This window comes from Varanus komodoensis, unplaced genomic scaffold, assembly GCF_004798865.1.
Source record: "Varanus komodoensis strain SLA01 unplaced genomic scaffold, ASM479886v1 scaffold3, whole genome shotgun sequence".
In the NCBI taxonomy this organism is placed as follows: domain Eukaryota; kingdom Metazoa; phylum Chordata; class Lepidosauria; order Squamata; family Varanidae; genus Varanus; species Varanus komodoensis.
In genome coordinates this window covers 18,898,742-18,914,302 of record NW_025335761.1, presented here as the reverse complement: position 1 = coordinate 18,914,302, position 15,561 = coordinate 18,898,742, and the positions used below count along the sequence as shown (strand labels likewise).

Genomic DNA, 15,561 nt, shown 5'->3' with positions numbered 1-15,561 from the left:
GCTGTGTACTGTCACCCTGCCTATTTAACTTATATGAAGAAAGACATGAGAAAGGCAGGGCTAGATAAATCACAAGTTGGAATTAAGATTGCCGGAAGAAATATCAACAACCTCAGATATTTTATTTATTTATTTATTCATTCCTATTTATATCCTGCCTTTTTCCTACAAAAGACTCAAGGCAGCTTACATCGTTCTCCTCCTCCGTCTTATCCCCACAACAACAACCCTGTGAGGTAGGTTGGGCTGAGAGTCTGTGACTGGCCCAAAGTCATCCAGTTGGCTCCATGGCTGAACGGGGACTAGAACCCAGATCGTCTGAGTCCCAGTCCCATGCTCTTAATGACTACACCACACTGGCTCCCAGATGATGCAAATGATACCACTCTAATGGCAGAAAGTGAAGAGGAACTAAAGAGCCTCTTGATGCGGGTGAAGGAGGAGAGTGCAAGAGTTGGTTTGAAACTGAACATCAAGAAAACTAAGATCATGGCATCCGGTCCTATCAATTCCTGGTAAATAGATGGGGAAGAGATGGAGGTAGTGACAGATTTTATTTTCCTGGGGCTCCAAGATCACTGCAGACGGTGACTGGAAGCCAAGAAATTAAAAGACGCTTGCTCCTGGGGAGGAAAGCTATGGCAAATCTAGACAGCATACTAAAAAGCAGAGACCTCACCCTGCCAACAAAAGTGCTTATAGTCAAGGCTATAGTTTTCCCAGTTGCAATGTAAGGTTGTGAAAGTTGGACCATAAGGAAGGCTGAGCACCGAAGAATTGAGTCCTTTGAATTGTGGTGCTGGAGAGGACTCTGCGAGTCCCTTGGACTGCAAGGAAATCAAACTGGTCAGTCCTAGAGGAGATCAACCCCGACTGCTGTTTAGAAGGCCAGATACTGAAGATGAAACTCAAATACTTTGGCCACCTAATGAGAAGGAAGGACTCAGTGGAAAAGAGCCTAATGCTGGGAGCAATTGAAGGCAAAAGAAGAAGGGGACGGCAGAGGATGAGGTGGCTAGATGGAGTCACTGAAGCAGTTGGTGTGAGCTTAAGTAGACTCTGGGGGATGGTGGAGGACAGGAAGGCCTGGAGGAATGTTGTCCATGGGGTTGCGATGGGTTGGACGCGACTTCGCAACTAACAACAACAACAATTTAGAATAGTTATTTCTGAGTTTTTGCGTAATGCATAATGCATATGTGAGGGAAGGCTGTAGTGAGCACGTGTCTGTGTCATCTCATAAGACTATGCCTTAACTGATTCATTTTTATTTACCACTTTAGCTAGCATTATGGACTATAGCAACAACTCAGAATATGAGCAATCAGAGAAGCATTGCTCATCACCACCAGTAGTCAGGGCCTTTTACCCTTTAGCCATTATTATAATCTCTGCTCCCTGTTTTACAGTCTCACTAGCCCTCACCCTTCCCTCCATTTTTCCAGGACATACCTGGTATTTCCAAATTCCAAATTCTTGGAAGACTGAGTGCAGAGTTTGCTTAATAAAATGACATCTAAGGGCACATAGGATACAGCTGCACAATTTACTCTGATGGCAGAATTTGAGTTAACTCAATTCAAAATCTATATTTTTTAACAATAGTCTTACAACATGTCTGGAGATTTGTGCAAACCTGAAAAGTTGGAACAATGCCCTATGTATCTAGGTTTTGATGCTTTTGTACAACTGGGTGAGTCATGTGCCTGATTTACTGTTAAAGTCTGAGAACAAACAGAGGTTTACCTGTTTCTATCTTTTCTCAAATGCCAGGTTAAGAGTATTGCAGAAAGATGCAAATGAGCTTGTGTTGGCTGGTACCAGTGAAGACCAGCAACTTTGGATCACAGCAAATCCTTTTCAGATACAGCTTCTTTCCAAGGATGAAACTGAACTGAGCATGAACTCGGATGGCCTGTTGTATTGGGAGCATCTACAGCCACCTCCCCAAATCAGGTGTGATAGCCAGTATACTTCACATTCTTAGTCAGAAGTAAGTGTCACTGAAATGGGTGGTACCAGCTTGTAAGTAAATATATTTGCTTTATAACTGATTTTTCTTTAAATTAGGAAATCTACATTGCAAGAAAAGGAAGGTGGATCATCTGACTCTTCTGAGGTAAACCTAGCCTACAGTTATGGATGCCTGGTGCAATATCTAATGGGTGCTGGTGCTTCACTCCTGCTGATTCTTTTGAACCCTGTCAGTACTGTTATATGAGGAACCCCATCACTTGTGCAGTGATGGGGTGGGATCCAAAGAATGTGGAAATGTTTGTGTTTGGAAAGGAGCAGACCAGCAGAGCTCACATAAGGGAGCTCCTCCTACCTGCCCCATTACAGAAATGACAATTTCCACACATATGGGGGTTTGCACCCAGAAACACTGATTCACCTTTATGCAAATAGTGGGGCTGCCCACGCAGACAACAGAAATGGCAATGGATCCTACACATGGGAAGGCAGGGTTGGATCTTGTCCTTATTTTGTTTATTTCTCCAAAAGAAATATTGGTCCTTCTATTCAGGAACAAACAAGTTAACATTGTGGAAGTTGCACAATATGATTAATATGTTATTGGAATCAAATGCTTTATTTTGCTGCAACTGTGGGGTGATGACCAAGACTGGGAATGGACCACTTGGAGACCTGATTTGCACATCACAGCAGCAATTCCCATGTCGCTTAACTCAGAAATTGCAGGGACAAGTGGGTCATATAATCCATGGTCTTAGTTACCACTTTGAGTCAACAACTAAGGAACTTGTAGATTGTTTCATGACATTCAAACTCAAAATTCTGGGTTCTTTAAGTCCAGGGTTTGTTGTTGGGTCAGATGTACACATGGTGGACATGTCAGGAGTGGAGCCAGCTGGAGCCAGGGGTCAGACTAGATGGCTGACAAGACCCCTTATGACTCACTCTGTTTCTTTGTTTCTATAATGTCCTGTGTCTATCTCTTGGTGTAAACAAATCCTAGCGAACTAATGCAAGAACTGTCAAACTTGTATTGTTACTAAAGCCAGCTTTATAGACAAGCTTCTTAGCTCTTGTTCAAAAAGTTCAGTGACTGCAATATTATAAAAATCATGCAACTGATAGATTTTAGCTTTAGGCTTAATAAGTTATTCCTAAAACAGTCAAAATCTAGTAATTATAACTATGTCAAAGATTCATATAACTTGTTGCTCTTTTGTAGTCTCTATAATTCAAAATATAGGGCAAGGGGCTCAAATTATGCCTGGTATAAAACATCCCAGGCAATCAAAAACAATTTAAAAAAAAATACATATAAATCCACATCCACAAAGATTTAATCCAGCCTTGGAATCTTCTGCAGTATGTGTGTCAAGATCTGTCAACTGTGAAGAGTCAAGACATACAGTAGATTCAAGTTTAATCAAGAATAGTCTCCCATAGAAATTTCAACAACTATAGCTTCCAGTTTGGTATCTCCCTACTACATTGGTCCAGACATAGAAAAATGTAGGAATCAGCATCAGTCCAAGCCAGCAAGCACTCTGAGCTATCAGCAGGTAAGACACATAATTCATAGGAAACAAGAATTCGAGGACTGTGAGAGGTATAATGAAACCTTCTGTGGCATGGTTCACAGATCAAATGGACAATTCAGATTTCAAAGGCAGATATTTCAGCCAAAAAAAGTGAGTCCAAATAATAAGTGTTTCTCACAGCTCAGGCTGAGAGAAGTGGCAAACCTGAAGGTTACAGGCAGGATATGATGATAATAAAAACGGATGTTAAAACAATGTTCCTAGACAAGGTTCCCAGCCTGGGCAACAATAAAAGCAAGGGTGGGTCTGCAAACACATGCTTCCTAACTATCTAACTGACAGGGATGTTCACTCATAAGCAACACAAACAGGCCGTTTCTATTCAGCCAGACTTTTAGGCTGTGCACTTCTCACTACAGAACTAGACTCCAAACACTTCCTGACCACTTCTGATAAGATTATACTTGTAAACTACTGAACCCACTGTCACACTAGGGCTAGGCTCCAGAGTTTCCAGCTTCATGCATCACATCTCTGAACAACTCAAAATTGCATCATTTCTGAGTTAACTAAAAATGGAAATGACAAGGGATCTCTTTGTAAGCTGTAGTCATCTTCATAAATCCTGTGTTGAAGAACCCAAGAATTGTCAATGTTATGTGAGAACTGGGTTGTTTGCTGATACGGGCTATAGAAAAATGATAAATGGGCCTCAAAGGTGCATTGTTTTGTAAACATAAGGAGAGTGGGTAAATAAGAAATGGAGGTGCAGATGTGTGTGAGAGAGAGAAGGGAAGAGAGCATTATAGAGCAGACATGTGAAACAGAAGAATATTTGGACAGAGAGAAATGAGGTATAAGTTAAAAAGCTATGTGCAGCTATGTTGGAAATGAATTACAATACTAGGAAATGAGCTGCAGCAAAATAATCAGCTTATTGATCAGCTCTGCTATATAAGTTTATTTTGCTATAAAAGAAGCTACAGATGGAAATTGATGTGAGGAGAATCTGGGAATATAGTATGAATATGTTCTGTTTTTCCATGTCAAATAGAAATAATCTAAACATTAAGTAAAAAGCTGGACCTCTGTCTCTTGGTACAAGGAGATGACTGTAAGCCTGAGAGCCATGGCCCTAGGGCTTCCTCACTGCCGTGTGCATCTGCAGTATGCATGGGAGGTGCTTTGAAATGTATGATTGGAAGCTTGGTTGGCAATTGATCATAAGTCAGGGCATTAGATGTTTATTATTTTTCTCCATCCAGGAAAATCAAGATGACTTTGGTCTGTGGAAAGAGAAATTTGGCAGTTTTTTAGACATCAAAGCTAATGGTAAATATAGTCCAGTAACAGAAATGAATAGACTGCTTTCCTTGGTTTACATGTTAATTTATAATTAGCTGCTATTAGGTTTTCTAGAATTCAAACTGTGATAAATAAGATGTTTTGGTATAAGATCCATATGTACTACTGATTATACCAGAGTATGTCAGTGTACACTTTAAGGTCTTGTAAGATCCAGAAAGTCTTTTTAAGAAGTTTCCAGATGTATAGATAGTGGTTTTTGAGCAACTCTGGAGAGGAATCTGTGAAACACCTACTGAGTTATTCATTTCCATGCTAAATTTGTTAGCAAGCAAGCAAATGAATAATTACATCAGAATGGCTAATATATGTGGGTTGGTTGGCTGGTTTCACCTAGCTGCATGTGATTTGGCTTACATATATGAGTTATCTACCACTTCTTGCCCTAAATTGATCTGTGCTCTGATTATATCAGATTGTGTATATTTTATTTGAGGGACTGGAAGTAGTGGGCAAGATACTCTTACTTTGCATGCTTGGACTAGACTTCCTGATCCTATATAACTCTGATTCTTAGCTAAATCGTGCTTTAGTATCATCAGGGCATAAGACTCTGTCTGTGTATTTGGATAACAAAAACCTAAGAGGAAATTCTTTTTTAGTCAGTTGCTAACCAAGAGATTTTTCCATGGCAAACATTTTTGTTACACCTAAGTGCTGATCTCTTTTAACATCTTTCCCACAGGACCCATTAGTATAGGCTTAGATTTTTCTTTACATGGATTTGAACATATCTATGGAATTCCTGAGCATGCAGAGACACTCCTGCTTAAGAACACCAGGTAAAGTCATCAGATAGGCATCAACATTGGCAAGAGTCCTGAGTGCAGTAGTAGCCAAAGTCCTGCAGTCCAAGGTTTGACTGCTTATTTCAGATCCAGATATGGACTTCATCTCATCTTTTTACTCAGGGGGAGCTTTCCTGCTCCAGTAGTTCACTGGCTCATGCTTCTCGGCCTCCATAGGCATTCTGACGCTTTTGCCGGCAACAAACAGTCCCTCCTGTGTGTCTGTAATCCATGAAAGTTCCCCCAGTGCTGCTGTCGCCTTGTACCTCCCTTTCTCAGTTTCATCTTCCCCAAGTCCTCTGCCTCTTCCACCCAAGCATCTTCAAGGTATCTACACTTATATGAAGACAGTTACATCTGGTGCCACATCCATTTTCATGTCCTGATCTCTTTTTGTTTTTCCATTCAGGTTTATTGTAATGTTTTATGCTGTGCAAAGCATAAAACAAGTAAGTTAGTAAAAGGTGCAGATGGTACTAGGGATGCCTAAGCTTCAGCAATGACAATGGGGAGATCGGCATGACTCCAAGATTGCAGGCCTAAATATCCTTCTAAGCAGCAAGTCTCACTGAACACAAGAATTGGGTGACTCTCTTCAACCAGAGCAGACTGATCTCATTGGCACCCAAAACAATATCCTTCCAACTTTACAAAGAATGAAACAGGGATGACAGGCTATGCTCATTCCAGTCCTGACTTTAAGTCTACCATGTAAGCTTACAGCTGTGGTGTAATGCACTCCATTTATAGCATAAACAATTGCTGTGGACAGCTGCTTCTACTGGTGCTCTTTGCCTCAGAGGGCATTCATTACTTGCAGAAGAGCTGCTCCTTGAATTGGCCAGAATGCAATGATGCAAGCAGGGGGCTCTGTACAAGCAACACATCCGTCTGTCTGTCTGTTTCAGTGATGACGATGTCTACCGACTTTATAACCTCGATGTCTTTGGATACAAGATCCACAGCAAAATGGGCATTTATGGTTCAGTGCCCTTGCTCTTAGCACACAAACCTGACAGAACTATTGGGATCTTCTGGCTGAATTCTTCAGAAACTCTCGTAGAAATTGCTACAAAGGCTACAGCAAAGGTGAGTGTAGCCTTGGATTCTTGCTCTTGTGTGGAAGTGCTACTGCCGTACATGAGATTCACTTGTATTTTAGTTGTTGGCCCATATAGCAATAGAGATGCTGAACTGGCATCCCCTCCCCTCCTCTGGAGCACCTAAAGTTGGTTAATGGCAGATGGCTAAAAATTCAGCATGCTGTAGCTGAATGGTAGAACACCTGCTCTGCAGCAGGTCTCCAGCCCAATCCCTGGCATCTCCCTGGCATCCCATAGGCAAGAGTGTTCTGCAGCATTGAAATCCTGGAGAGCTGCTGCCAGTCAGTGGTAATGATACTGGGCTGGATGGACCAATAGTCTGACTCAGTAGAAGGCAGCATCCTGTATTCCTCCGTCTGCATGGAAAAACATTCATTATGGCAACTCATCCTCCACCATTATCTTTCTGAGTGTGTGTTTTTATTTGTTGTTTGAAAGGCTTTGCCCTCCAAAACTCCAGACGTCGCCAAACAGCGGGTGGTGCCTCAAACCAATGTGCACTGGATGTCAGAAAGTGGAATAATTGATACCTTCATCCTAATGGGCCCCAGTCCCTTTGATGTTTTTAAGCAGTATGCACAGTTGACAGGTATGGTCTGTTTGAGAAAATGCAGCCTTCTGTGTTTATTCTTGTAGTATCTTCAAGCTATCTTAAAATAGATGGTGCAAGAAAAGAGAATTTAAAATTTAAAAAAAACCAGATGATGCATTCAACATATTTATGTCAAGAGAAAGTATTACTTATAAGCAGTTAAAGATAGAGAACCCTTGTTATACCCTTGCAAATACTTATTTTAAAAATCAGCTCTTATTTCTTTAACCCGTCAGTCTGCCCTGTGTCAGCAGACAGCTTCCCTGGTAAGAATGACAAGTGCTAATCATCCAGAAGAAACTGGTACTTCATTGTGTTATATTTCTGTCTCTCCCATTACATTTATGCATCATGTGTGATGGAATTCAAGAGACTATACATAAGACTCTACCATAATCTCCCATGCAGCCATCAACCATACACATCGATTCAGTTAAGGGTGCCACAATATGTGTTTTCAGGGACTTTGCCTTTGGCATGTGGGCAAACAAACAAATTCCTGCTTGCAAAACCACACCGGCAGCTTGATGCAAGGCAGCCATGAGCTGGCCATGCAGTCTGCTTTCTGTTTTCCAAGTGTGCTGCCTTTGTGAGAAAGAAATTGCACATTTTTGTGTATTTAGTGCAGTGCTCTAGCAATCAAATCAGTAACACGGAAGCCCTGCAGATCTGCAGTAAGAGAACAAGAAAGAGCAAAAGTGATGCATTTAGCACTTAAAGGTGGCACTAGTTTTCCTTTCGATGAGCATGTTAATGTTTCCTTCCTATTGTTAGGTACTCAGGCCTTGCCCCCACTTTTCTCCCTTGGCTACCATCAGTGCCGCTGGAATTACGAAGATGAGGCAGATGTGGAAATGGTAGATGCAGGTTTTGATAAGCATGACATCCCCTACGATGTTATGTGGCTTGACATTGAACACACTGATGGCAAGCGGTACTTCACATGGGATAAGAAGAAATTTGGCAATCCTGAGAGGATGCAAAAGCAGATATTGATGAAGAAAAAACGCAAGGTATGTAATGCAGAAAAGGAGGAAGTGCACTTGTATGGTAGTCCATCCATTGCCCTTCCAGCTGCTGCCTACAGTAGTGCTCACATCCAGATTTTAAAGAGTAATTCTGTGACTTGGGCCCAGACAAAGCTAGTATTTACAAGATACTAGTTTCCTTTAACATTTTGAAGCATGCTTTATATTTGGAATGGCCTTTTCAAATACAAAGCATTTGGGGCCTTTCCAACCCAAAATGCCTTTCTACTTACAGAGGACTACTGAAGTAGTTTAAGTATTCTTTCCCATTTGCTTTTGTTTGCCCTTTCACTTGAATAGTAGGTATCACAGCAAGTAGAGGCTTCCATGATAAAGTTCTTTAAGCAGTTAGACTGTACAGGCAGCCCACAATCTAGGAAAGAGATAAGCATGCTTATGAAGCAGTCTCATAATAGATTGGGTTCACACAGCACAGTAACCCAAGTTGACCTGTTGTGCTGGTTGTCTGAACCCAGCAGCATGGTTAGTTAGAGCCTTATAAGCTACCAGAGCTTGATGAAGTTTGTCTGAGTGAGACAAGTGGTCATCTAGCCCAGCATTTGCTATTCTGACTGTCCATACCTCTTCAGGGTCTGTATTAAAAAGCCTGTCCCATCACATACTACTAGATCTAGAGAGATGCTTCTAGAAAGAATCTAGAGATGTTTTGGATTAAACTTGGGATCTGATCCTAGGCAGAGCCTGACTTCTGGCAGTCTTCAGCTCAAGCACATAAAAGTGCTGGTCTGTTTTTGGCTTGCCTAAATCTGTGTTGAGTTGCCACCTCAGTGTGCAAATGTGTCTGCTACAAACAGTACTCACTGTATGTTCATAAAAGTGTCACCTTTATCATGTGAGCATACCATGAAGGATTGAATGTATTCTACATATACTATAGGTGGATTACTATGCAAGATCTGAATCTGGTAACTGATAATGATGTTTGTCACCCAAAGAAGTTTAGTTTTCAATTTTACTTTTAAGTATAGATTTCCCACTCTTTCCTGTTATGGAGAAGATCTTTCAGACAGGTAGAGCATACCTAGTAAAAGGTCAGAAATCACAGAAGTTTTGGGCAGACCTGTCAGTCTGATGATGGACTGCCCCACCACATATTATTCACCCATAACTTTTGCCTCTGCCATGGTGATCAACTAACCAAGCCATTCCTTTCTTCTCTAATTCCAATTTCTGCTATTTTTTTTAAACTCCAATTTCCATTTTTTTTAAAGAAAGCGAACCTTACAGTTAGTACGGAATTTTGAACCAGTTTGAGTAAATTATGATTTATTTGCAAAGTTTAGTTTCCCTCATGACTTATGTAGAACACCAAGTACAATGACTTTAAACGTGGTATATTTTAATGGATGGATTTCTAAGGGGGGCTGTTTAACATAGTAACTATCTTTCTTAACATAAATGCAAAGTATGGCTCATGCTTAGAAATGTAAACAGTTGTCTGTAAAAATTATAGTCCTTCATTCTGCTGTTTGAAAGGAGGGGAACGTTTACATTCTGCAGCATAGCAATATCCTAGATCATAATTTTGTCATTAATCTTTATTATATTAATTTAAAATGGGGGAAAGCATTCCCCAGCCCAAAAGCCAGTTTAGAACTATGTAGAACCATATAGCTTAGTGCTGTAGGAGGTCATTATTGCATCAAATTTTTTCTGGGGGTTGGGCAACTTGTGGCCCTCCAGATGTTGGACTACAGTTCCCATGATCCTTCATCATTGCCAGTTCAACAATATCCAGATGGCCACAGGTTGTCCACCTCTACATGTCCGTCTCCATTAGGAAATCAAGCACTTCTTCCAGTGGTATTAGAGAATTAGAAGCTTCCACCAGCATGTTTGACCTAATTCTAAACCTTCATGTAGTCTGTCAACATTAACAGTGATCACCTGGGGCGTAGTATCTTATTCTCTTTCATCTCATATTGACAGCTTGTTGTCATTGTGGACCCCCATATTAAGGCTGATCCTCTGTACTCAATATATTCACAAGCAAAAAAGAGAGGATATTTTGTAAAAGATCGTAAAGGTGAAGATTTTGAGGGCATTTGTTGGCCAGGTAATATGCTTTCTTATTTATTTTTAAAAACTTCCTTATAAAATTATATAGAAGTACTTTACAAAAATTGTATTTTAGTTAGAACTGACTTCAGAAGGAATAAAGTGGTATCAATTGATCATCTTCTGTTCAGGACTGATGTCTTTTGATAAAACCTCTTGCTAGCTCCCTGTTTCTCAGTCTCCTCATTAATGCCTCATGCTTTAGTTCAACAGGTGTCACTGCTGGCATCAGTCAGTTGGATCTAAGAGACATTCCATGTACTCTGTCCCTCTAGACATTTCATCCTCGCAACTTTGTCAGGGAGGTTAAGCTGAGAGTGACTCACCCGTTGAGCTTCATGGTTGAGTGAGGACTAGAACTCAGATTTCCTGATACTAAATCCTGCTCTAAGTCCAGTCTAACCCTGCTAATATCAATGGAACTTAGCTGACCCCATTGACTTTGATGGGCCTGAATTCAACTAACCTATGGCACAATCCTATGCATGATTAGACATTCCCCGGCCAGCCATGTTAAACATGCTTAGGATTGTATCCAGGCTAACTGGCTTTGCTTAAAGTGTTATCTCAACCCAGCAACTATCTCTTAAGCTAACCTAGGGGGTAAAATTTCTGTGTGCCTAAAATTGGGGGTAAGGAACCATGTGTGTAAATGCCTTGAAAGAAAGGCTAGACAGAAAGAGTGGTTGAGCCTACATTTACTCTTTGTGCTGTTGTGCCATCGCAAAACACACAATACATCTGTGTCCAGACAAGTGTGCTGACTGGACACTTGCAGAAGTAGACATGTGCCGTCTTTAAAAACAGGGACAGCAGCACAGCCCTCTCCTGGCTGTTAAATCCAGACGTTTAAAAAGCCCCTAATTATACATTCGAAAATAAACATGAACACTTTACAGTTGTCAGGGCACTTTCCTATTCCACCACCACCATCATCATGTGTGCATATATTAGTAAAAAAACACAGGCTTAAGTATCTCCACAATTTACCATTGCTACTAGTGTCAATGGGATATGAGTCTGTGCACAGAAATTGTACTGAATTACAGTTCATGTCAACTGTTGATAAAATTAACCAGGGCTAAATTGCAATTTCACAGTGATCAAACCTAGTTTACTGTCCCCACCTTTCTTAAACATGATTTGTATCCTTGTTTCTCAGTGCCTGGAGAGGTGGCCATAGCAGATCCCCCTCTTCTAGTCACTTGAGGCATCCCTATATTTCTTCATTGCAGCATAAACATCCTTTTTTTCTTTATTCTGCAAATGTAATTTTATTCATATACCTGCAGGTCTTTCTTCTTACCTGGATTTCACTAATCCTGAAGTCCGAGAATGGTATGCAGATCAATTTGCCTTTGAAAAATACAAGGTTTGTGCTCTTCGGTTTTGATGCTGTGTGGCTGTGTCTGTGCCAGGGCCTTAGAAATAAGGAAAAGAGACAGATAAGCCAAGCTTTTGAAAAGTATGGAAGCACCCTTATATTTGACGACTATGAGTAATACAAATATAACTAAGCCAAAACACAAGTAAGAGAGCCTCCACACAGACCCAAGCAAGCCCCATTGGAGGTTGTGCTGAAGATGGAGGGGACTGTTCCATATAATCTGCTTCTCTCATGCCAAATCCTTGTGTGTTGAAAGTGATTTTTGCAAACCGCACCTCATGCTATTACCCCTTTGAATACCATTCTAAAGAAACCCTTTGCTGTAAAGGTTCTCTGTTCAGTACAATCTTAGATGCAGGACATTAGTCAAGGAAGAGGAAAAGAACCCACTGATCCTTCTTCTGTGGCCTCCAAAGAAACCAGGAATCCCCCCCGCCCAAAACCCCCACTAATTGGGTTACATCCAGTTATTAGCCCTCAGGCAACAGAAGGCTGCTGTGAAGGAGGATGGAGGGAGCAGACCCCTCTTCTCTGCAGATCTCAAATACCTCCTAAATTGTCTCTGAAGGGTTGGAAGGTGTGTGCTGGTGGCTGCCCAGGTAGAATTACTAAAATCACTCCTCCCATTCTACTGAGAGAAGATTTCCATCAATTGGGATTAACTAACTGGATTTTACCTGTCATATATGGCTGGATAGATGCCACCCAATCATGGCTCCAAAATAAATCCTGAAACATTCTTGGAGATACTCAGAGTTCCTTAGTAATTGCTGTCATCTCCTCAAGTTTGTTGGTTTTTCACTTTTGAGAGTTGTAGCACAAATCAAGATCTTACCTTCCCCAACCTGGTACCCTCCAGATGCATTAGACTACAACTCCTACTATCCCCAAGCAATACTGGTCAAGTTGACTGGGGATGGCAGCAGTTGTGCTGCAATATATTTAGGGCTTAGCTGGTAGGATATTGGGAGCAAGGTGGATGGGCGGCCTTTGCAAATGTTCTCATGGGATGTCAGTTGCATCTCAGATCCTGGTTCAGATTTGAAATGTGAGGAATGACTCAGCAGGATTGGGGAACATGGGTTAGGTCAAGGTCCTGGGATGCAACAGCAGGAGTGGGTGGGGATGATTACCTCAAGGCCAGGCACTGCACCAGACCCTTCCTGGAAATGGCTTGGCTGTGCAGCCAGTGGGAGGAACTGCTGGGAATGAGGAGCTCTTGGGTGCAGAGCAGGCCCTCCCTTCAGAGCTGGGCCCTGTGGCTGGACACCAGCGGAGGCGAGAGGCCCAGCTGTAGGAGTGGTGAGCAGAGAGGAGGTGTGCTCACTTTCAGGGAGTCCCTCCCAAAGGGTTGGGCCTAGGCATGTTCATAAGGAGAACTTTGGGAGGTAGCCACTAGATTCGGTTCAGCAATCTACTTTGTGCTTAGAGACCCATTGAGAAGCAATAGAGAGTGTTTTATAAGGAAACTGCTTAAGGGTGTTTGTTTGATGGAAGAACCTCGGCTTGCAACAGCAGGGAAGCTCGATCTGTATAATACAGTCAAACTTGCTTTGAACAAACATTTTTAAAGGAACTTAAATGTTGCTTTATAGGGTTCTTCTGAAATCCTTTTTGCCTGGAATGATATGAATGAGCCCTCAGTCTTCAAAGGGGTAGAACTAACTATGCAGAAGGATGCTGTCCATTATGGCAAGTGGGAACATCGAGATGTTCATAATCTCTATGGCTTTTACCAGGTATGACATTTGAGGGTGAAAAATGTAAACTCTAGCACTTATGGTACTATTTTATTTTTCTTATTTAATTGTATTTTCTTTTTTTTAAACTCAGTATAGAAACTATCATTCTTACAAACACTTCAAACATTATTTAAAATCAAGGCAATAACATCAAAACAACAAAAAAGTCACAGGAGAGAATTAAAAGTGTTGATTTAACAGCCCAGTTTAAATACATTGATATAAGCTGACCATATATTTAAGCATCATATGAAATGGACAGCTGTAGGAAATATGTTCAAACATAGCGAAAGCAGTAAGATCTTCAGTCCATTGAGTGACAGGTTGGGGGTGTTTATCCCTCTAAGCTTTATGTAGCCTCTTTGCATTGTAATGGCCTTCAGTTATCACTTTTACTGCCACATCACAGGTATGGAATATGAAAGAGCATGGGCATCTGCTATTACTGCAGATCTTTCAAGAAAAAAATTACATGAGCAATGACTTCTGACCAAAAAGAAACTACTGTGGAACATGCCCACATTGTGTAGCTGCCATTCTTCCAGACATTTGCTCTTCTTCCTGAGCAAATTGTGGACCTATACAAGAATTATGCATTCATAAGAACATAAGGCGAGCCATGCAAACTAAGGATCCATTTCATCCAGTATTCTGTTCACATACTGGGCAACCAGCTGCCAGAGGGAAACCCGCAAAAGACATACTTCCTCTGACACATAAGGTGGTCTCTAGCCATAAGGACTAGTTACGATCAATGGTCCCTTCCTCCATGCATTGTCCATGCATTTTAAAGCCATCCGAACTGGTGGCCATCACTGCATCTTGTAGAGAGGAATTCCATAGCTTTTGTGCTATGTGAGGTACTTCCTTTTATCTGTCCTGGAACTCCCACCAATTGACATCCATGGGATGACCCCTAGTGGGTTCTAATGAGAAAAGCAGAACAATGTCTCCCAGCCCACTTTCTCCACACCATGCATAATTTTGTGTGCCTTTTGTATGCTCCGGCTTGCTTTTCTTCTAAAAGCCAGATCATCTCTTTTTTCATAGAATGAGAAATAACATGCCTAAATAACCCTTCCCTTATGAAGGACTCGTGTTTCACAAATTAGCTTTACAGGTTCATGTACCTTATTGTGAATTTTAGAGAAGGTTTCATTCATTTATTTCCCTGTACTAATGCATTAAGGCACTCCATTCTGTTCTTACAAGTAACAAAACTGTTCTGTTTTACTGTGCCTGACCTTACATCTGTAAAGTCATAGTAATTATGTCAGGTAGAGATGTTTTGCTAGTTACTCTTGCTAGTTACTCTTTTTGCATTTCAGCAAATGGCAACCACAGAAGGACTGATCAAACGAAGCTTAGGGCTGGAGAGGCCTTTTGTTCTCACACGCTCTTTCTTTGCTGGATCACAGAAGTATGGTATGTACAGAGCAGTCTTGGACAGCCAAGGTGCAGCATTTTCATTGGTGTTTGCTCTTTTAGCGCATCTGATACACAAAACTGTCCATAATCACCCTGGGACCATCCAGTAGGGAGAGCCTCACAATTTGAATATAAAACTGAGGTGTGAATCATCTCTTTGTCTTGCAATTAAAAGGAATTTTATTTTTACTTGCAAATGAAACTTTCCCCCTATCTTTAATTCAAGCATAGTAAAGCTTTCTAAGACCAGCTAAAATTATCTTGAGAGCCAGATTTGCTGCAGGGACCACCATTTGGCTACTGCTGAACTACACAATGGTTTCAGTGAACATATCTCAGCTTATAAAACCAAGATATACACATGGATGTACAACCCCTTCACTCCTTGCTTTGCTATCAGCCACAGTTAAACTAAGGACCATGTAATAAAAACACTGTTTGCGGTTTTTCTTCAGGAAACTTAGTTAGCATCTTTAGAACAATCCAGAATATTAAACTATGGGTATAGTTCATGCTGGCTGAACCAGTACATCA

The 15,561-nt window shown here is 41.1% G+C and overlaps 1 protein-coding gene and 1 long non-coding RNA gene across 8 annotated transcripts in view; one reads left to right on the top strand and one right to left on the bottom strand.

Annotated features, from left to right (window-relative positions):
* GANC (glucosidase alpha, neutral C) overlaps positions 1-15,561 on the top strand; it is a 68,752-nt gene that overhangs the window by 38,768 nt on the left and 14,423 nt on the right. For 4 of the 6 annotated variants that reach the window (XR_006415385.1, XM_044436834.1, XM_044436833.1 and 1 more), the window contains 11 exons: positions 1,774-1,956; positions 2,071-2,119; positions 4,781-4,847; positions 5,566-5,662; positions 6,577-6,757; positions 7,210-7,360; positions 8,138-8,376; positions 10,342-10,468; positions 11,763-11,842; positions 13,453-13,596; positions 14,928-15,024. Coding sequence is in view for 5 of the 6 variants with exons in the window: in XM_044436834.1 (XP_044292769.1) it covers positions 1,774-1,956; positions 2,071-2,119; positions 4,781-4,847; positions 5,566-5,662; positions 6,577-6,757; positions 7,210-7,360; positions 8,138-8,376; positions 10,342-10,468; positions 11,763-11,842; positions 13,453-13,596; positions 14,928-15,024 (1,415 nt within the window). In the remaining variant the exon portion in view is untranslated. Of the gene's footprint in view, positions 1-473; positions 516-1,773; positions 1,994-2,070; positions 2,120-4,780; positions 4,848-5,565; positions 5,663-6,576; positions 6,758-7,209; positions 7,361-8,137; positions 8,377-10,341; positions 10,469-11,762; positions 11,843-13,452; positions 13,597-14,927; positions 15,025-15,561 lie in introns of those variants that run through there. The other 2 variants (XM_044436836.1, XM_044436837.1) reach the window with 2 other exon arrangements.
* Positions 7,306-15,561, bottom strand: part of LOC123026812 — a 27,433-nt gene continuing 19,177 nt past the window's right edge. For both annotated transcript variants that reach the window (XR_006415387.1, XR_006415388.1), the window contains 3 exons: positions 11,777-11,891; positions 8,625-8,764; positions 7,306-7,421 (listed from right to left, as the gene is read on the bottom strand). This is a non-coding gene — a long non-coding RNA (uncharacterized LOC123026812). The remainder of the gene's footprint in view (positions 7,422-8,624; positions 8,765-11,776; positions 11,892-15,561) is intronic.